The 21981-nt window shown below is 48.2% G+C and overlaps 1 protein-coding gene across 7 annotated transcripts in view; it reads right to left on the bottom strand.

Annotated features, from left to right (window-relative positions):
* The window catches only part of SDK1 (sidekick cell adhesion molecule 1), a 580479-nt gene that overhangs the window by 20245 nt on the left and 538253 nt on the right, over positions 1-21981 (bottom strand). For all 7 annotated transcript variants that reach the window (XM_083711227.1, XM_083711231.1, XM_083711232.1 and 4 more), the window contains 6 exons: positions 18809-18924; positions 16252-16438; positions 14612-14749; positions 11289-11450; positions 10201-10326; positions 1903-2067 (listed from right to left, as the gene is read on the bottom strand). In XM_083711227.1, the coding sequence (XP_083567353.1) occupies positions 1903-2067; positions 10201-10326; positions 11289-11450; positions 14612-14749; positions 16252-16438; positions 18809-18924 (894 nt within the window). The remainder of the gene's footprint in view (positions 1-1902; positions 2068-10200; positions 10327-11288; positions 11451-14611; positions 14750-16251; positions 16439-18808; positions 18925-21981) is intronic.

Here is a 21981-nt window from a genome sequence, read left to right as displayed (position 1 = left end):
ATGCCAGCAGGTCTTCGGAAACTAAGAGGCAGGTGAAGCTGGCCACTGGGCTGCTCTCAGGGCAAACTGGATTTCAATGCTGGTACTAAATTGTGCTTTGATGTATTTTAACTACAGTTTTAAACCAATCTGTTGTATTACTTTGTATCTTATAATGATGTTTTAAATGTTGGAAACTGCCTTGAATCCCAACTTTTGGAGAAATGTGGATTATAAATGCATTAAATAGTAAATAAATAAAGTGTTCCTTTGAATGGGCTGGAGCCTCTGTCCTCGCCCCACCCCTGCCCTTGTGGGGTTCTGAAATAGGAGCTGCTCTCCTTCTGGGGATGGGGGGTGGTGGGTTCAGCTATGCAGGGCCAGAGCAGGGGCAGTGAAGGTAACTGTGATGATGGGGGCATTTGGCTCCCACTTTCGATTCTCCTTCTGCTCAACTGTGTTTGGGCATCTCACACCAGGAGCAGAGAAAAATGATGGGAAGAGAAATTTCTTTTCTTTTCTTTTTTAAGGGAAAAGAAAAAGAGAGAGTAGTGCGAGGCTTGCAGAACTATCCGAATCCCCCCTCAGGAACCAAACTTTTGAACCATGAAAAGATTTATTATTATTTAAAAAATAAAAAGGTTTTTTCTTCTTCTCAGCTTTTGCTGAAGCAGCAGAAGTGATCTGAAAAATGCCTCCCTGAAGCCAGGCAGAGACTTTCACTAAGCACAGGGAGGTCTCTGAATGCTGGGTCTAGCAAGGCTTCTAAACCTGCAGGAGGCCACCTGTTGATGCTGCCTATAGGAAGTTGTATTTCCCCCCAGCAAAACACAGATCTATGTACAGTGGTACCTCAGGTTACATACGCTTCAGGTTACAGACTCCGCTAACCCAGAAATATTACCTTGTGTTAAGAACTTTGCTTCAGGATGAGAACAGAAATCGTGCTCCGGCGGTGCGGACCTCTGGAATGAATTAAGTACTTAACCCGAGGTACCACTGTATCTTGGGTTAAGTACTTAATTCGTTCCAGAGGTCCATTCTTAACCTGAAACTGTTCTTATCATGAAGCTCCACTTTAGCTAATGGGGCCTCCTGCTGCTGCTGTGCGGCCGGAGCACGATTTCTGTTCTCATCCTGAAGCAGTGTACAGTGGTGCCCCGCAAGACAAATGCCTCGCAAGACGAAAAACTCACTAGACGAAAGAGTTTTCCGTCTTTTGAGGTGCTTCGCAAGACGAATTTCCCTATGGGCTTGCTTCGCAAGACGAAAATGTCTTGCGAGTCTTGCGAGGTTTTTCCCTCCCCCCCCCCTTTTCTAAGCCGCTAAGCCGCTAATAGCGCTAATCCGCTAATCGGCGTGCTTCGCAAGACAAAAAAACCGCAAGACGAAGAGACTCGCGGAATGAATTAATTTCGTCTTGCGAGGCACCACTGTATCTGGATTCTTTTCTAAGCATTTGGGTAGGCCACCTCCAGCTTGGAGGCCAAATTTGGTCTCCTCACTGTGTCCTACTGTTCAGATGCAACCCGTCTATTGCCCCCGTTAATCTTCTTTCCAGAAGTTGCATCATAGACAGTCAGATCTTATCACACCACATTGTGGGCCCAGAATTACAGTGGTACCTTGGTTCTCAAACTTAATCTGTTCCGGAAGTCCATTCCAAAACCAAAGTGCTCCAAAACCAAGGCATGCTTTCCCATAGAAAGTAATGCAGAATGGATTAAACCAATGCAGACTTTTAAAAACAACCCCTAAAACAGCAATTTAACATGAATTTTACTATCTAATGAGACCATTGATTCGGTGGTTCTGTGATTCCATGACTAAATCCTACAATGGGAGGAGTCGCTAGATGTTGACCACCCACAATAACCAGACTTTGCCCTAGACCCCGGTGAGGTACTGGCACAGTTTACCCACCTGATACTGCAGTGGAAGGAGCGCTGGGTTCTCCGTATCCAAATTCGTTCACAGCCACCACCCGGAATTCATAGCTCACTCCCTGCTTCAGCTTGTCCAGGCCGACTGTGTAAGACGTGGCACCACGGGGAATGTCCTTCACAAACAGGTCCCACAACCCTTCGTCTAGAAAAGAAGCAAGGAAAGGGGTTTGGGGGAGCATTCCTGGACCTTTCACAGAAACATGGCATGAGTGCTGACCACCGATGAGCTCCACTCCCAGAGTTCACGAGGATAACCTATGTGTAAGGTTAGGAAATCCCATTGTGTGCAGTCACGCAAGTGGCCGTCCAACTCCACGCTGAAATATGCCAGCGTCAGGTGTTCCTAACTGATGAGGGAACACAGCACATGATGTGGAGCCCAACCTTTGCACTTGCCAAGACTCCAGGTTCGTTCCTTGGCACCTCCAGCTAGAAGGGTCAGGTTGGAGGAGATGGGGGAAAGCTAGCAGCCATCAATAGCCCTCTCCTCCATGAATTTGCCTAATCCAAGTGGGTGGTCACCGCTGCCTCCTGTGGGGTCCACAGTTCAACTATGCGCTTTGTGAACAAGTCCTCTTAAATCTGTCCCGAAACTTCCAACATTCAGCTTCATGGGACGAAAGCATAACTGGTTTATGGAATTCTTGCTTCAAGATAGCTTAAGAACAGGAGAAGAACTTGTTGGATCAGCTCACTGGCCCATCTAGTCCAGCATCCTGTTCTCACAGTGGCCAACCATGCACTTGTGGGAAACCCCACAGGAGCACTCCCTGCATGGCTTCCAGTCATTGATATTCCAGAAGCAATACTGCCTATGGAGGCAAAGCATAGCCATAGCCCCTACTAGCTTTTGATGGCCCCCTCCTCCTCCACGAATCTGTCCAATCCTCTTTTCAAGCCATCCAGTTTGATGGCCAACACTGCCTCTTGTGGCAGAGAGTTCCATAGTTTAACTATGTGCTGCATGAAGAAGGACTTTCTTTCTGCTGTCTTGAATCTTCACCGGATGCCCATGAGTTTTAGTGTTATGAGGGAGAAGAACTTTTCTCTACCGCTTTCTCCATGTCCTGCGTAATTTTATAAGCTTCTATCCCATCACTCCTCGCTTGCCTTTTCTCTAAACTAAAAAGTTTCAAAGGCTGCAACCTTTCATCATATAGGAGTTGCTTCATCCCCTTGGTCAATTGGGCTGCTCTTTCCTGAACCTGCTTGAATTACTATACAGAAGAGGCATTCAATGCCCACAAAACGGGTTTCTAAGAGCCTAAACGATATGATTTTTGTCCATAAAGGAACTGTGTGCAAGGCAGGGGGAAATAAGACATTTCCTTTAAAACAACAACAAAAAACAATAATCCTACAATGTAATAAGGAAAGCCTAGACTTTTATTTAAAGTCAGAGGGCAGATACACAGTAATCGAGAAGGTAGTTTGCAGTACATAAAAACAAATAAAAGCTTCATTTCATTCTGCACCACATCCGTGTAATAGAACGGGCTGTCTGTGTTAGTAAATACTGAGAATTTCAATTTGAGGGCTGTCTGGGTGGTGGCTTCCCTCTATAAAGGCAAGATCCCATTGGTGAATCCCATTAAGGAAGTGACTGGGAATACCTGCTTTTGCTAAACTAGGGCTTTCTGCCATGTTTACTTGGGTATTACAACAGCCACTTGGTCCATAATGGAGGTGGGGGGTGGAGAATTCAATTGCCTGGAGAAGATCTACCAGTTCTGCTTGCAAGCTGGCCTTTTTCTTGACCTGGAGCTGCTATTCTTGCAGGTTTCTCTCAAAACCACTTAAATGAGTTGTGTGCACAAGCATTTAGAGTGTCACCCTGCTGAGGTTTCCCTACTTGGAAGAGTCTGGGTCTGTCCCAGGCAGCCTATATACCCATAGGAAGCCTCATGCAGAGTCAGGCCATTGGTCCATCTGGCTCAGCATTGTCTTCACTGACTGGCAGCATCCCCACTCATATGCTTCTTCCTTCTAGCTCAGTAGCCTGGACCTCAGAGAATGGTGCTTCCCACCACCAGAGATCACTTCAGCTGGAGATGCCAAGGATGTGCTTTGGGCTGTCTCCTTTTTATGCAGAATAGCAGCTCTTCCTCCTTTGAATCACCAGCCTTCCTTATACTGCAGACACATCTCTAGCCCACTATGTTGTCTAATCTGAATGGGAGCTGCTTCCCAAAGACTCGGGGAGGGGTCTCTCCTAGCCCTGCTACTCAGCCTTCTTCAATCTTAGGCCCTCCAGATGTTGTTGGGCTCTGACTGCCAAACTGGTGCCAAGCATATTGCTCTGCTTTCCTTTGGACCACATTAGAGAGGCCGAGAGGGGGGTCTGGGGTCTTGTTGTCTGGCAACCCAGGACCTCCATCCACACTGCCCAGGCTTGCACCGCAGGGAGGCCACTTCGGTTCTGCTAATGCAGCAGTTTGACTTCACCCCTGGAGGCACACTCCATTGCCCAAAACACCAGCTTTTCTTTTGAGGCTAAAGGGGAACACTCTAATCACAATGCGGTAAGGCTTTCTGTAACCAAAAGCCATTGCAACGAGCTTCCTGCCTTCAAAATGTTTGCTTGAAAGTACAGTGGTGCCCCGCAAGACGAATGCCTCGCAAGACGGAAAACCCGCTAGACGAAAGGGTTTTCCATTTTGGAGGCGCTTCGCAAAACGAATTTCCTTATGGGCTTGCTTTGCAAAACGAAATGTATTGCGAGTTCCTGCAGGTTTTTCCCCCTTTTCCTAAGCCGCTAAGCCGCTTATCAGCGGATCTGCTAAAAGCCGCTAAACCGCTAATAGCGCTAATCTGCTGTCAATGGGCTTGCTTCACAAGACGAAAAAACCGCTATACGAAGAGCCTCACGGAACGGATTGATTTCGTCTTGCGAGGCACCACTGTATCAGAAAACAACACATGGGGGGGGGAGGCCATTTGGTTAATAGGACCTGGAGGTTGGGCTGCATTTTTCATTCCAGAGAGATCACTTGTGGGCTGCAAGCAATGCACCCCCTTCCTAAAACTTGATAAGGGAACCCTAGAATGCAAAAACCTGATAAAGGGCTGCTTATGATCAACGCAGGGAGAAAAGACGCTTCCTATGCCTCTCACACAGAGTTCCCGGCCCAGCTGCTCCACCCCAGTTCTTGGGTAATGTACTGTCAGATGCAATGCAGCTGGCTGTGGGGTTATGTGAGGACAGCTTGCCATGGGCTTTTTGAAACACCTGTCCTTTCCCTAACTTTGCTTAGGCTGTACACACATTTTTGCAAAAGAAGGGGGAAATGTAAAGACCCTAAAAGGGAAATTTCTTCCTGGTGGGGGCAGGGTAGAGGGAAAGAATCCTGTCATTATGAATCCCTCGCTGCTTCCTAAGCCCATCCAAGTTGCCTATGAAGGGGTGGGGGCGGTGGTCAGAGGGAAGACACATCTTGCCCCAAAACACTTTAAACCTCCTACCAGATCCCAAAGCAGGCACAGGCATTGCCAGAGAAGGCAATAATGACTCCCACCTGGCCTCACTACAGAAAGGACAAAGCAGAGCTGGAAAAAAATTCAGAAAAGGGCAGCCAAGGGGTCAAGGGGGTGAAGCAACTCCCCTGTGAGGAAAGCTTGCAGCATTTGGGACTTTTTCATTTATAGAAAAGTGAGCAAGAAGCGACACAAGCATTAGTGGCATAGTGGTGAGCATAGGTGCCTTCCAAGCAGTTGACCCGGGTTCGATTCCCAGCCAACGTGCCTTGTATGGAAAAGCTCCGTCGGCAGAGCACAAGACTCTTAATCTCAGGGTCCTAGGTTTGAGCCCCATGCTGGACAAAAGATTCCTGCATTGCACGGGGTCAGACTAGATGATCCTCGTGGTCCCTTCCAACTCTACCGTTTCCATGATAGAAGTTCATAAAATGACGCCCGGCATGGAAGGGTGGATGGAGAAGCGTTTTCCTCCCTGTCTCCTAACAGTAGAACTTGTGGGCATCCAGGGATGCTGGAGTTTGGAAGATCCAGGAGGAATAAAAGAAGTGACTTGTTCACGCAACGATGAAACTCATTCCCCCCAGGGTGGCCACCAGCTTGGATGCCTTTAAAAGAGGATTAGACAGATTCCTGGGGGTGGAAGAAGGCTTCTCCTGGCTACCGGCCAGAATTGATGTGCTCTGCTTCCATGGCAGCGATGCTTCTGAATACCAGTTGCTGGAAGAGTGGGTTTGTGGGTTTTTCACTGAGGCATCTGCTTGGCCATGGCGAAAAGAGGCTGCTGGATTAGCTGGTCTGCCGGCCTGATCCCAAAGGCTCTTTTGGAGTTCTCACGCTCTTTTCCCGGCGCCTCAGAAGCACTCCTGCACCGTGTGCTTTTTTAATCCTTCGGAGGGGGTGAGCGGCAGGCGCCGCACAAGCTGCAGGTGTTAGAACAGACGCGGCCCCGACACCAGAGCGCGATTTCACGGACAATTAGTCAGGTGCTCTGGGCTGAAGCAAACTGCCAGTCAACCCACAGAGGCTCCTAGACCTGATGGCGTGCAGGCCACTAACAGATGCCTGCCAGGCTGGAGCAGGAGATGGGGGCAGCTGGAGAGCCCTCTCTTGCACACGCAGCACCAGGGATTTCCCTGCCCTGCTTTTTGGGGTCGGAGAGACTGTGCTGTAAATGTCGCTCCCCCTGCCGCCCCAGAAGGGCCCGACAAGAACCGGGGTTAATTTGTTTTTAAGAAGGAAAGGCTGAGTTTGTGGCACAGACCAGATGCCAAGCGAAGGCTGGCAAACTGTTGATATGCTGCCAGAAGGTGGGACAAGGTAGGGATGGTGGGGGGTGGCCGTTGTGGCACAGGGATGAGGCAGAGACTTTGCATTTGACTGGCTCTTGCTGGTTTGCATCCACATTCGAGATGGAATAAGTGGTAGCAATGAAATAGGGGGATTGTGCCAACAGGCACTCTTGGTTGCTACTTCACTGGAGCCTCACCAAAGCCAGGGCATTTTTTAAAAAGCTGTAGCAGGTCATGGTCATCAACCCATTGGGTGGAATGGAAGGCTGCTGGCTGGGTTCCTTAGCCACCTCCACAATGGATCGATACCTCTTGGTCCTGTTGGCACAACCAACAATACCCTGCACTGCAGGGGTTTGAGTCCCTTTCAACTCTACAGTTCTATGATCCTCTGATATTCCCTTACTTCTGGATTGGCAATCAGAGACTGTCACCTTTCACTGCTGGATATTGGCAGTAAAGAATTGCTTGCAGTTCTGATCCTGCACCTTCTAGCTGTTGGAGCAGGTCCAGCAATCTGGGGCAGGAGCAGCTGGTACTTCTCAGGGGGCTGCATCTGGCCCTGCCCTTCTGTATTGCCCCTTCTGCCCCAGCTGTAAGGTTTTCTTACTTGGCTGGCTGGTAACCAGTAGCAGGAAAAATTTCTGGTGGAGGCATCAAACCTCAGTTTGAGGGGTTTTTAAAAAACCACCTTCATCTGTTTGTTTTCTGTCTTTTAAAATATGCTTGCCCAGCCAGATTCTCTGGAGTTGGGTGAGCTCAAACAAACAAACAAACAAATAGGCATAGCTTGAGGGCTTTCTTTAAAAAAAATGGTATGGCAAAGGACCCCTTTGATAGTGAGAAAAACACTGAACGCTTGTCAGGTAGAAGCAACTGGAGGTAACACCCAGCATGGTTTCGCAGTGCATTTTCAGTTCCCTGGCTGAGAGCTACAGCAGCAGTTGGGAAGAGGGAAAAAAGAGAGAATGCAGCATTTAACGTTTAGGGTAATGAGGCCTATAATAGATGACAGCTGAGATGTGGAACCCTAAGGTAATGGTAAGTTGTTTAAATATTGACAAAGTGCTCACGCTTTTCATTTGCCTATTAAGACGCCTTGATTGTGGTTGCACAAACACAGAGGCCCTTCCCCCCTCTGGGGTTTTATACACAAAGAGAGCTGGTCTGGGTCAGCCATTTGCCTCCCGCTCAGGACGACACATCGCTGTCCAGGAGCAAAGATGCAGCCAAGGTGCAGCATAATCTCCAGCGTTAGTTGTAGAGCAGTGACTCAGGGAGGAGAACGGTTGCCTCTTCTCTCCGGCTGAGCTCTGAACTCGGAGAGAGAGAGAAAAACTCTACACAAAAGCACAGGAGGGGCAAAACTGAGCGAGATGCAGAATGTTTTAATGAAGCCGAAGCGTGTGTGAAATAAGCCAGAGATCCAATTATTATCCTCCCCTTGCCTGGATCGCATTTCACGCTCTCTGCAGATTCTGCCTGAAAGGAAGAATAGGAATCCCAGCGCACAAACAGCCTCATTCGTTTATTATGGCGGCATGAACGGGATTAAAATAATCTGTGGGAGAATTAAGAGACTCAGTTGTTAGGCCCAGCGAGGGGCTGTCTCTTTCTATGCCCTCCTCGCCCAATCTGTTTGCAGATGCAGTGGAGTGGGTCCAGGCTGCACAAAGCTGTGCTAATGTAACTGAGAACCTCACTGGAAGGACTCTCTCAACTGTCTCCAAGTGAGACGACGCACGACACACCAGCAGGTCTGGCACAGAGAATGGATACAGCGTTGAACAATGGATATGACCCAGGGGGGCCAGAGGAAGCTGCCAAGACTTTGCAGATGATGGAATGCCCAGCCCAGGACGTTTTGTCGCTTTGGGCTAAACAGAAAATGCCTCTATTTCTGCCCACCACCATAGCTGTGCATGGAGAAGGTGGAGGGCAACAAAGGAGGGCAGGTAGGGGCAGAAGAGGCAGCAGAGGATTCTACATCTGCTGCCTGAGGGAACTGCCTCACCTCGCCTCATGGGTGGCCTGGGGTCTGGTCCAGCAGAACCTTCTTCTTTGCAAACCTTGTTGAAATAATTGAAAACTGAGCAAGGAGAACACAAGAAGAGCTATGGCGGATCTGGGCTGCATCAATAGGAGTATTGCATCTAGATCAAGGGAAGTAATAGTGCCACTGTATTCTGCTCTGGTCAGACCTCACCTGGAGTACTGTGTCCAGTTCTGGGCACCACAGTTCAAGAAGGACACTGACAAACTGGAACGTGTCCAGAGGAGGGCAACCAAAATGGTCAAAGGCCTGGAAACGATGCCTTATGAGGAACGGCTAAGGGAGCTGGGCATGTTTAGCCTGGAGAAGAGGAGGTTAAGGGGTGATATGATAGCCATGTTCAAATATATAAAAGGATGTCACATAGAGGAGGGAGAAAGGTTGTTTTCTGCTGCTCCAGAGAAGCGGACACAGAGCAATGGATCCAAACTACAAGAAAGAAGATTCCACCTAAACATTAGGAAGAACTTCCTGACAGTAAGAGCTGTTCGACAGTGGAATTTGCTGCCAAGGAGTGTGGTGGAGTCTCCTTCTTTGGAGGTCTTTAAGCAGAGGCTTGACAACCATATGTCAGGAGTGCTCTGATGGTGTTTCCTGCTTGGCAGGGGGTTGGACTCGATGGCCCTTGTGGTCTCTTCCAACTCTATGATTCTATGATTCTATGATCTAGTCCAGCATCCTGTTCTCACAGTGGCCAACCAGATGCCTCAATGGGAAACCCACACGCAGGATCCGAGCACAAAAGCCCGCTCCCCTCCTGTGGTTTCCAGTCACTGGCATTCAGAAGCATTGCTGCCTCCAACTATGGAGACAGAGCAGAGTCACCAAGGCTGGTAGCCAATGAGAAACCTTTTATTCCTTCTTCCTGGGTTATGTCACCTAAAGACCTGCAAGTCAGGGCGGGCACTTAGCCTCCCTTGCAACTCATGAGAATCTGCCCCGAGCAGGAAGGAATCGTGGCTCCAAGCCAGGAGAGGAGCTATTCCAAATGGTCGTAGCTAAGGTGCCGTCCTCCTAGCCGGAGGCAGGCCAAAGTGAGGGCTCATCCACACTGCCAATTGTCATGTGCCGAAAAGCACGGGTCTGAGGGGTTTCCCCTTTGCCCCGCTCCTTTTCCCAGGGAAACTCACTCTTTGGTGCTAAATTGGAGCAGACATCAATCTGGAGAAAACCTGAATTTCCACTTGTTCCAATTGAACATTAAAGAGCAGCTTTCTCTGAGGGAAAGCAGTGGCACAAGAAGCAGGGTGGGTAAGCCAGAGGTCGTGTGGGGTCAAGTGTGAAAGGAGAAATCATCCAGATGTCAATGTTTTGGAGCTTGTCAAAATGTGATAAGATATGACCCCCTCCCCAACTTTCCCCCCCTCCCATCTTCCGTGCTCCCACCCCACCCCAGACCATGGTTTTTAGGGATCAGATGATCTGCACACTCTCTTTCTCCATTTCTGTGGCCTACCTGACGGTCTGGTTTCTATGATGTAGCCAGTCGTGGGTCGGCTTCCTGGAACTCCCTCAGTCCAGTACAAAGTCAGTCCAGAGGCTGTTTTTGAAACCAGCACGTGCTGAGGGGAACCCGGAGAACCTATAGGGAGGGGTGGAATGGAAAGAGCAAGCATGAGGCAGGGTGAAAGGAACAGCCATTTCTACCATGTGGTCCAGTCACTTTGGAGAGATGAAAAATCAGGAAGCCTCTGGCAAACAGATGCCTCATTTAAGAAGAGAGTTGCCTGGTGCAGCTACTCTGTTCTCGACTCTCCCATTAACAGGCTCTGCACCACCCAGGCTGGGTCATGCCACGAGCAGACAGGACAACCCTGTGTTCACTGTGGGAAGACAACTGCACTGTGGAGCCTGGGCTGGTGTGTCATGAAGGCCACTGCCCATCTCTGCCAAATGGCCTCCTGAGAAACTCAGACTCCCTTAGAAAAAGGGGCCAGGTCATTTCCAAGCCTTTACAGCTACAAAGATTTGATTGAATGTGCAGGATAACTGTTGAGGGGCCAGGAGCCAGAAAGCTGGAGGATTTATTTGTTAATTTTCCTCCAATTTTCAGTGGCAGGGATTCAGAGCCCTACTTAGGTCTGCCATTTTTGTTAGTAGCAGTGCCAGAATATGCAAAAATAATAAGAATAAGCCAGTATTAATGCAAAATATGCAAATTTGCCTAATTTAGACAGGTTGTGGAATTCAGGATTTTTTTGCCGGGGGGGGGGGGGAGGGATGAATTCAAAAGCCACAGTAGAGTGAGGACCAGTAACACAAGCCGATTGTCAGCTGGGTGTAGTTTGGGGGAAATGACCCATGTGGTAGGGTCCCCCCCAACCAGTCTGTGGGCTGAGGCCTCTTATGTAGAAACACCTGGACATTGCCACTGTCTGTGAATGAGGACATGAAATCATGCCTTGCCGCTTAACTTTCCTGTGGCTTGAAAATGCTTTTTGAACACCTTCCTTGCTGCTGGGTGCTGCGTTAATGCAATGGGCTCTGTTCGGTCTCCCCCCTCTTGCCTCCCTCGCCTTGGCACGTTCCTCGTGTCTCACTTACCCTCTGCTGGCCCAGCTGTGATGTTGGCTTGCAGCTCTGGCCCATAGGTGATGGTCTTGGCTTGTACTCGGAACAAGTAGGTCATGCCCTTGGTGAGGTCTCTGACTTTCAGCCACCGCTGCCAATTCCCATTGATACCCACGGTCACCACTTTGCTCACCCCTGGAACAGAGCCATCCAGATGGGGGGCGGGGGGGGGGGGAAATAAAAAATAAGACAAGAGTGTTAAATGTATTAACAAGAAAAGAGGAAGGCAGTGGAGCAGTGGAGCTTATCCTGTCTAGATTACCAGTGAAAATTATCTAGCCATTTGCTAAGGAAGTATTTCTTACAATTAGTGGGAATTTAAGGAGCGATAATGGCCAATTTTCAGCACAGATAAGTGTAATTAGACTTTAAGCTTGATAAGTGGGCACCAAGAAGGGGAGGGGGAAAAAAATCTTACAGCACAATTGGGAAATTACCAAGAGGCTGGAGACTACCTCACTAATTACATTAGGATGGAGGAAAGAGGTGAGTTTAGGGGATTGTAAGCAGTAGCTCATTCAACCCAGCTTGTCTTCACCTGGGGCCTCTAGGCCAATCATTCTTTCAAATCACTCCTGGGGAAAATAAATTCACCAGGCCAAACCTCTGTTGACCAATGCCTCATCCATAGACAGCAAAGCAACAGGAGTGAAAATCTTCTGACCTTTCAGATTGGATTAATTTATTCATGTTCAATTTAACCCCCCACCCACCCCTGTGGAAGAGGAAGGTGAATGGAGTCTAGGTAAGTCCCCCCCCCCCAGGATTTTTGTTTGAATTTGCCTGTGAATAATTCAGATGCATAACCCACTGACGTAGTTGTGTTAACATTTCCCACAGGTAGGTGCTGTGTTGGAGTCTGGCCTTTCAGTGAGGAATGGGTATAAAGGGATAATACGAAAACACAAGAATGTTAAGACCTGCCACACTGAGTTGCAGCCTTGGGTGCCGCCTGGAGCATCTGTTAGGATGAGCATGGAGCCTGTTCGGGCTGCCTCTTTGCTTTGGAGCACAGTACAAGGTGCTCACCTTGGTGTTTGGAGCCCTAAATGATTTGGGCCCCAAATACCTGCAGGAGAAGCTCCTCCCTATCTGCCAGTCAGGCTGTTATGATCTGCAGCAGGAGAGTTCTTCTTAGGGTGCTATTGAAGGTGTGGGGGTGATGACTTGAATACAGCCTTCTCTGCAATGACTTCCAAAGCTGTGGAATTCCCTCTCTATAGGGAAGAGTCAGGTGCCCATCTCTTGATAGCTTTAGATGGCCACCTCTTTTCCTTGGTCTTTGATGGCTGAACTATTATTGTGTGTCCCTTGTGAATACCACCCCAGATTTCATCACTTCAATTCTGTGATTTTCTGGGTTAAGGTGGCTGCAAAAGGATTTTTTAAAAATCAAAGAACATGGAAATGAGCACTAGACATGTGCTATTTTCCAATAGTTTTCTAAAAGCGGCTGTTACGTCGCGCAGAAGCCCAAAGGCATTGGAGAAATTAACAGGGAAACATCGTAGAAATGGAATAAACTGTCGTGTGAATGTAGTCTATGTGTGTCCCGTCCACTCTAGTGGGTGGGGAATGGTGTGATGAAGTCGCACTGCGTGCTGCCGTCCCCTCTCCTCAGTGAGTAGTTCCCCACCCTCCCTCAGTTCCAGCCCCCAGCAAAACATCACCACTCATGTCAAAAAACCAAATCAAACTGCCCCCACAATGTGCTTCAGTATGTCCACAGTTGGGCAAATTGCAGTATCCATGGATTGCGAAAATCTGAAATAAATGGGTGGAAAGAGCAGGTTGCCACTTGGATGAGGACAATGCCATGTGGGGGACACGAAAAATGTGCTCAAGGAGGAAGCACTCTATCTATTCTAAACTGCTGTGTGCACACAGCCTTGATTCTTGTGTCTAAGCATCTTTTCTCCTTCTGGAATGTCTCTAGTGTTTTAGATTTTAAGCCTGAGAGCTTAAGGCTACATTTATTTTCTGCAGATGCAATACAGGCGGCAAAGAAGGCCCTCTTCACCGTTGCTATCGCCACTTGGTAGGCTCGACGTTGAGCTCTAACCTGTGTTCAGTCCAATTCAGAATGAGTTTTCCTCCACAGGCACTCTAGCTGTCTTAGCAATTGTTTCATTGCCATCAGCTCCAGGGAAAATCACAGGGCCATCCATGCAATTGGAGAGGGAAGTCAATAGCCCTGGTTAACTCCGCATTCCAGCAGGCCACCAGGGAATCAGCTGGAAGGCCATCAACATGGGATAAAACATCTCCTACCACTCTTTGGAAACCATTTGGATCCAATAAGTGGTGGGGGCGGACCATCTCCCTGCAGTGGGGAAGGGCTGTTGAGAAGGCCAGTTGCCTGGAGTTGTAAAGGTGATTTTAAGAGTGGCATAATAGTAGTTTCTTTAAAAAGAAATATTTTCAGTCTCTTGAAAAATGCTTCCCCCCCCCCATATTACATTTGCCTTCTTGACTGCTGTGTTATATTCAAAGTTTCCCGAAAAGTGTCAAACTCCTTGGACAACACAAGAGTTCATTTAAAATCTGACAGAAGCTGGTTGGATCAAACTTTTCAGAGCGCATTACATCTGCCGTGCTATCATCCATCTCTTTAGTTTATTACTATGTTATATTAAAGATATTTATCTCAGCTTTTATTGGCTAAATCTAAAGAAAGAAAGAAACGAAACAAGTCTAGTTCAAATTTTCTTTCTAATTAATATTTTAATTCAGAGACATATTATTGTTCAAATACCCCAAGAGAGGAAAATCACACTGGACATCACCCAGTGTCTCTGGAGGGGGTGTTATTTAACTGATCAGAAAAATTAGAGATGAAGAAGACCTCCCCCCCCCAAATAATGCACATTTCAAGCTGTTTTAGAGCAAGCTGTGAAAAACAGCTGCAGGGTTCTTTGTTGTCATCTATGACTCAGGTTAAAAGCAACATCTCATAAACATTCAAGAATCCATAAACAGGGACTGCAAGTGAAAGTCACCTGAGCAGAAAAAATCTCAACAGAAAAGAACTCGGGGTGGGCCCCCACTTCTTTGGCGGTCTCTGAAAATGGGTGGTGGTGGTGAAATACAGAGAGAGATACAATGAAAAATTAAAGCTGAATCAACTCTTTTGAATGCATGTTTCTCCATCCATGAGGTCATGGCAAACCACAGTTAATGGAGATGTACAAAGGGGTGGGTGGACATATACTGTATATTGGGAGACGAGACACACAACTGCAATGTGCGTCTCTCTTCCCCATTTGGGCACACTGATCTCTCCCGGGCACTCTTACCTTGCACTGGGGCCAAAGGCTCATAGATCACCCGGTAACCCTGCAGAAGGCCATTGGCTGCAGCTGGTTCCCCCCAAGACACGTTGACGGTGGAGCAAGTGATTTCTGAGAAAGCCAGGAAGCTGGGGACACTTGGAGCTGAAAGACGGATGAACATCAGCAGAAACACTTAGGGGCAGGAAGATGGCAGCTCCCCTTCCAGCCCATGACATTGCTCATAATCTATGGCTCCGCACCCATTACTGGTCGTTCTTTTTCTCAGTTTGGATCAAAGATGGTTTGGGGGGTAGATAAAAGATGGACATGAACTAAACCAGCATACACAGCTGTGTCTGTGGCATGTCAGATGGGAACATGGCCTACGGCAGAATCCTCTTTGTAGTCTAGTCTGCTTCAGGGCCTTTTGCAGCAGTAATTTTAGTTAGAAGATCCCAAAGCACCACCTCTTTTTTAAAAAAACAAAATTCATTAATCTGACTTGCCAAGTGAAACTGCCTTGCGACTGTTCAGTGCTTGACATCTAAAAGTCTAAAAACCTTGCTCCCTTTCTGTATTTGGAGGCCTCAGAACATTGGGGGGGGGGGGGAACCAACAGCTCTCCTGAAGTTCTTGGACCACAGCTCCCATCTGCCCTAGATCAACAAAGCCAATAGTCAGGAATGATGGGAGTTGTAGTTCATGACATCTGGAGAGCCACAGATTTCCTCTCTGCTGTCTTAGAAGGAAGGAAAAATAAATAAATAAATAGCTAGCCTTATGTGGGCACACGCTGAGGCTCCAGTACTTTAGCCACCTCATGAAAAGAGAAGAGTCCTTGGAAAATACCCTGATGTTGGGAAAGATGGAGGGCACAAGGAGAAGGGGACAACAGAGGACGAGATGGTTGGACAGTGTTCTCGAAGCTACGAACATGAGTTTGGCCAAACTGCGGGAGGCAGTGGAAGACAGGAGTGCCTGGCGTGCTCTGGTCCAGGGGGTCACGAAGAGTCGGACATGACTAAACGACTAAACAACAACAACAATGCAGGCAGAGCTGTAGCAGTATAAACATTTGTTGTTGTGGGCTGTGGGTGGGTTTGATCAGAAGTGCTCTGGCACAGTCTGCTACATGTTTGACATGTGTAGCCTCAATCTGTGCAAAAATTATGAAGGCCACTCGTCCTAGGAGTGGATGTCAGATCAATGTGATCTCAACCCCTCACTGCACATAGAATGGGTGTCTGGAATGACGGGTGTATAGCTCTAAGGCAGCCTTTGCCAATCTTGAGGCTTCCATAAGTATTGACCGAGAATTCCCATCTGTCCTAGCCACTGGTGGGCAGCGGATTGGCAAAGGAAGCTTGAGGAGGCCTCTGATGGGCAATGGGACATCAGAAGTAGTTGGGTAAATGCCCCCCAAAATGCTGTGTAATATCAGAGAGCATTTGGCTTTGAGGACAGGGCAGGAGTCAGACATTCTGGAAAAGGTCCTGGGTTATTGAGGCAGGCTTCATCCTTATGTCTGGTCGTTACGGCATTCCAAGGATGTGTGGCTTTGGCAGCCTTCTATTTAAATCCCAGAAGGGAACACACAGAGTTGGAGGTCATGCAATAGAGGTTCCGGCTTCGCCATGCTTCGTACATGGCAGTGGCATCCTTACCTGCTTGGTGGGTCCTGCCTTGCCCAGGGCTGCTCTTTGGCCCATCGCCTGCTGCGTTGAAAGCAGAGATGCAGATCAAGTACTTAGAGTAACTGGTGAGGTTCTTCAGCCGAATGCTTGTCTCCGGGTGGAAAAGGACCTTCACTTTTTCCGTGTCATTCTGACTCTCCTCCTGCCAGTAGTAAACCTAATTGGAAGACAAGGGGTTACTTAATGTGGATTTTTACCCTGCCTCTCTAAAGTTGCCATCTTTTCCTCTGCTGCCTCTAACTCACCCCCCACAACATGTTATAAATTAATGATTTTTGAACCTCTTTCTCTCTCTTTGCTGTGTCCATTGGACTTCCGGTAAGGAGCAAATAAAATTTGACATAGTTTGAAGGAAATGGAAAGGTTGAAAGCAGGAGAGAAGTGTCTTCCTCCCTCTCTCATCGTGTAATGATTGGGGGTCATCTGTTGAAACTGAGCAGCAAGAGATTCAGGCCAGGCAAAAGGCGTAACTGATTTATGGAATTCTTGCTGCAAGTTAACGTAAGAACACCAGAAGAGCCCTGCTGGATCCGTCCAATCCCCCATCTAGTCCAGCCTCCTGTTCTCACAGTGGCCAACCACATGCGCTCTCCCACCTGTGGTTTTCAGCAACTGACATTCAGAAGCTTTGCTGCCTCCAACCATGGAATCACCATTGCTAGTCACCATTCATAGTCCTCTCCTCCGGGAATTTGTCCAATGCTCCTTTAAATCCAAGCTGGTGGCTATCATCACTTATTGTGGGAGTGAGTGGCACAGCTCAACTATGCACTGTGAGAATTGCCGTCCTGAATCTTCCAACATTCAACTTTCAAGATGTAGTTTTAAGATAAGATTAGGCAAATTCGTGGAGGAGAAGAGGTCCAGCCATGGTTATTACTAGCCACAAGGAGAATAGCCTTTACCAAGGTGTCATGGGCTTTGAAGACACTCAAACTCAGGACGCAAGGGAGAAACGTGCTAAGAGGAAGGCACACTTGGCAAATCCACACCATGATCAACTCCCACCCAGAAACCAATGTCTCCATGGAGGAAGGGTGTGTGGATCCAGAATTGGTCTCCATAGTCACTTACGGACTCAGTGGTAAAACCGTGTTTGTGGAAGACAACATTACTAGGCTACGAGTGATTGTCAAAGAAGAAGAATTACTAGCCACAAGGGTTCTGCATATCAGTGTGGGGGAGGGGGCAACTCAAGGTGGGGCTACTGCCCAGCCACCCTGCTTGGGTGCTTCTCAGGATGCACCTGGTTGCCATGGTGAGAGATAGGATGCTCTCTTAGATGGACCCCTAGGGCTGCTCTCCTGACCACGCCACATCTGTGGCCTTTTCAATGCCTGGTGAGAAAACTGCAGACACTCTCTTCTCCCCCTAATGACACCCCAGCAGGAACCCCACCTTGGCTGTGGGACAGCCGCAAATGGGTGTAACAGTTAATTGATCCTCTCCTGCACAAACTGGGAGCCTGACCCGAGAGCCCAGCCAAGACTCTGCCTTGGTGCTACGAGCCAAGCGATTAGAACAGCCTGTGCACAAACAAAAGCGGAAAACACACAAATTGTTATAGCAGGTAGCTTGCTCCTGCCAAGAGGCGATGCCAGATCATTTCCATTGGCTCAGCTTCGCTCCATTTGCTGCTCTGACACACAGGTGGGGGGGGGGAATGAGCCAGGCAATGAGCGCCAGCCAAGTCGCAGGGCTTGCAAGCAGCAGGCTGCTTGTGGCCTCTCAAAGCAACAGAACTGCAACAGAGCCATGGCCAAGTGGCTAGAGCATCAGACTAGGACCCGGGAGAGGCCTGGGTTCAAATCCCCACTTGGCTGTGAAGATCTCTGGATGACCTTGGGGGCCCGTCACTGCCTCTCGGTATAGTCTACCTCACAGGGGTGTTGTGAGGATAAATTGAGGGTAGAGACCTATTTATGCCAACTTAAGCTCAGTGTGGGGGGGCAAGTTGGGAAATAATTCATTAATTAAGGACCTAGGAGACCTGCACTGCCCTGGGCGCCCGATCAGCTAGCTATGCCGCTGTGCCCACCCCACCCCCAACTGGGGCTGGCATACCAGCTGCTCCCTTCCTGGACAAGGAGGAACTGGCCCCAGTCTCCGCTCTGCCATTATCCAGATCAGATGTGCCACACTGCAATGGTAATCTCCAGGTCCTGTGCAAAGACTTACCACTGAAAAGGCACAAAAGGAAAAAGGGATTGGGAGGGTTGAGGAGAAAATTCCACATTGGAGCTAATTGTTGGAGAGTCTAAATCCATCATTGCTCAGATACCAGTTATTGGGAATCTGCATGTTGCTCGTGCACTTTCTTTCCGATCTTGTTTGTGATTTTAAGTCGCTGCAAGCTGCCTGTTGCAGCCGCCTCTCTTCTTGCATTCCGGGTCATGCGCATGTGAAGTGACCTGGCTGCAGCATAGAAGAATAGCCAGCCCCCATCTCTGTGCCCGAGTCTTATGGAAGCTGGAAATATTAATAATAGGAAGAAGATTTGTAGTGGACACACACAGAGAGCACTTGCCTTGTAGCCTTGGATATTCCCATTCTGGCTGTCGACTGGCGGAGGGTCCCAGGCAACTTCTAGCTGGCTTGCGGAGAGCGCACTTATCTGGATGTTCTGGGGCGGCATTGCTGGTGCTGGAGGAAGAGAGAAGAGGGGAACAGTGAGGGCAGAGAAGGAGAAGGAGAAGTGAACGTCAGAGCTGGCATCTTGAGTTGGGAGGGGGGATTCAGGCTGCGATACGGGCGAGTTATTGCGTTATTATTTCTTATTTTGATTTTATAGATTGTGATTTTATTCTATGAACCGCCCTGACACCTCCGGGTATAGGCTGGTATAATTAATAATAATAATAATAATAATAATAATAATAAGGCACACAAGTTGTGTTCCCCAGAAGCTGCTCTTGCCTCTTACAAAGTCTTTGGAAACCTTACCCACTCCTTTAAACAAACAGAGTGTTGAAAGCAGCAAACACATTCTGCACCAAAAGCGCACGCAGAATGCTTTTAAAAGCAGGAGGCAATGTATTCAGAATGAATTAAAGGATGCAGAGAGAGCGCTGTCTGCATCATGGGGCAGCCCCTGAATTGAGGAATTCATTTCGCACAGAGGTCTCCTCGAACACTTGCCTGAAGAGCTGTAACTTTCTGCTGGGGGCTTGCATTCAACAGGGAGGGATAACAAATAGGGGATTGGATGCTGCCTGGCTGTTCTGTTTTTATTGTGTGTGTTTTGTCAATTTCAGGCAATAGTTCACCCAACCCTTCAGGACAGGATTACTGCAATAAGCTCCAAGAGGGCCTTCCCTTGAACTTGAAGCGAGTGCAGAATGCTGCAACACAATTGCTGACAGAAGTGAGGCCATGCCAGCACATAACACTTCTGCTCAGAGAGCTGCACTGGTCGCCACTTTGCTACTGGTCCAAGTTCAAGGTGTTGCTATTAATGTTTTGGGATCAGTTTACGTACATGATCGCCTTACCCCACAGGTGCCCACTCGACTGTGCTGATCTGCTGAACCGGCACAGTTACAAGTGGCACATAATATTTGCGCTGAACTTGCAAGAAATAAATCCTTTAATGTGGCAGCACTTACACTTTGGAACTCCTTGCCTATTGACATCAGGCAGGTGCCTTCACTGAACTTTTTTCGGGGTCTGCTTAAAACTTATTGTTTCTGCAAACCTATCCAGACATTACATGTGCTTTATGACTGTTTAGCTACTGTTGTTTTAAGCATGTTTTGAATATTTTAAAATAGCTTTTCTGTTTTTTATCAATAAGCCTAAAGTTTTATCATATATATATATATATAGAGAGAGAGAGAGAGAAAAGTACTTAAGAGACATGAGACTAAGTGTTCTTCCATACCAAATGAAAGAAAACCCACACACTTAGAAAGCTAGGGAGAAAACTCCTAGCCTAGGTGTTTCTGTTGACATGCTAGCTTTCTGTGCACAGGGATGTGATTTCCTGGGGGAGAATTCCATCACAGCAGACGCAGCCCTGGTCTGAAACAGTATTCTCATCTGGAGCTAGATATCAAAGCTGCTGCTTTGGGATACTTGTGTGGCATCTGTAAGACCAGCTGCTCCTTGGGTGCATTTGCTCCTTGCACAAGGGATGGCCTGCTAGCACATCTTTATGCAGACCAGGCCATGGGCAGGGGTGGGTGGTGGGTGCTGTTAGGATATAGTTCTGTTCCCCCTTTAGAACAGGCATGTGGAATTGTTGTATGTCACATGTCTGTTTACTTCTAGCACAGTCTGCTGGGAAGTTCCATTGTATATAGCTTTTGCCTATGCAGTTTGCTTGGACACGAAGGGAAGCAGACATGTTTTTCCTTTGTCCTGCTGCTGAATAAATGCTTATAAATATGCTTACATATGCCTCTGTCCGCTACTTCTTTTGCGAAGAGTTCTTATCTCTGCTGGCTTGCGTGCTCAGTCCCTAAAGGTCTCTGAGGCTTGAGTCGCAGTTTTTGATGCTGTTCCGAGAACTGGAGTTTGTCCGGCTGCTGGGCTGGAGCCAGTTGGGGGCCTGCCTATTGCCCCCATCTCCCCGGACGCATCCCAACAGGTGCAGACCGCCCCGGGTGTCACCACTGGGGGGGGGGGTCACAAAATGTGGCAGCACTTACCGCAGGGCCTGCAGCGCGCCCAAGCCATGTGTCTCTTCTGGAAGAGAGGCGGTGGCTTTGGTGCACACAGGCTCCAGGCTGCCCAAACGTGTAGGGCAGCTGAGTGGGAGGAGGCAGGCAGACTCCGGAGGCCCCGCAGTGTACCCTGCCCCTATGGGCGTCCCACCCCTCCCTTGCCCTGCCCCTATGAATGGCTTGCCCTGCCCCTGGGCGTGCCACCCCAGGCGCCTGAGCGGCTTCCTCCAAACCCACTTAAGCCTATTTTGCGTTTTTGCTAGGAACTAACTTTTACAGGGTGTCGAAGTGAGACCAGAAAGCAGCAAGCTGCCTGCAGATGGTCTTGTCATAACCTCTGCCCACGGTGCTTGAGAGTTGCTGCCTCCTCCCTCCCCACCCATTTAACGGGCTGCAAATGGAAGCCATAAAGTGTTTGCCACCCAAGGAAGGTGAGAGAACCCTCCTTAGTTGCTCCTCCTGAGGCCTTTTTCTTCACGGACAGTGACCTTCGCCAGCTGCGTGGTCGTTATATATTTATATATTTCCGCTCCCTCCTTCTCTCTGGGGTTACGAAATAAAATAGTAATTAACACCCACTCAGCCTGACACCAACTATTTATTTTGTTCTAACTGCGCCGCTTCCGTATTATCGCTGCCCACCCTGCCGTTAATGGAAATGTTAATAACCACAGCCAGGTTGTTGTGACAGATGCTTGGGCTCATTATCAGAAATTCTTATTTACCGCTCCATTAAACGACAGAATCGCACACCCCAAAGAAAAAAGAAAAAAAAGGAGAAGAAACAATTCAATCAAAACTAACTGGAGGAATTTTATGGGCTGCATTAATAATCCAAAACATAAATAAAGTTGATGGCAGTTTGGGGTGGTTTTTTGTTTTTGTTTTTGTTTCCTTACTGCAGGTCTGCCACTGGCAACTCAGTTGCAAGATAGGACAATTAAAAAGCAAGAGGCAAAATGGAGAATAGCCATTAGACTAGTGCTTAATTAAAACTGATTATCATTATTATTAATAATAACAACAGGAATAATGA

The sequence above is a fragment of the Podarcis gaigeae genome (genome assembly GCF_964106915.1).
Source record: "Podarcis gaigeae genome assembly, chromosome: 14".
Classification (NCBI taxonomy): domain Eukaryota; kingdom Metazoa; phylum Chordata; class Lepidosauria; order Squamata; family Lacertidae; genus Podarcis; species Podarcis gaigeae.
The sequence above is the reverse complement of the archived record's forward strand: the minus strand, read 5'-3'. Positions and strand labels throughout refer to the sequence as shown.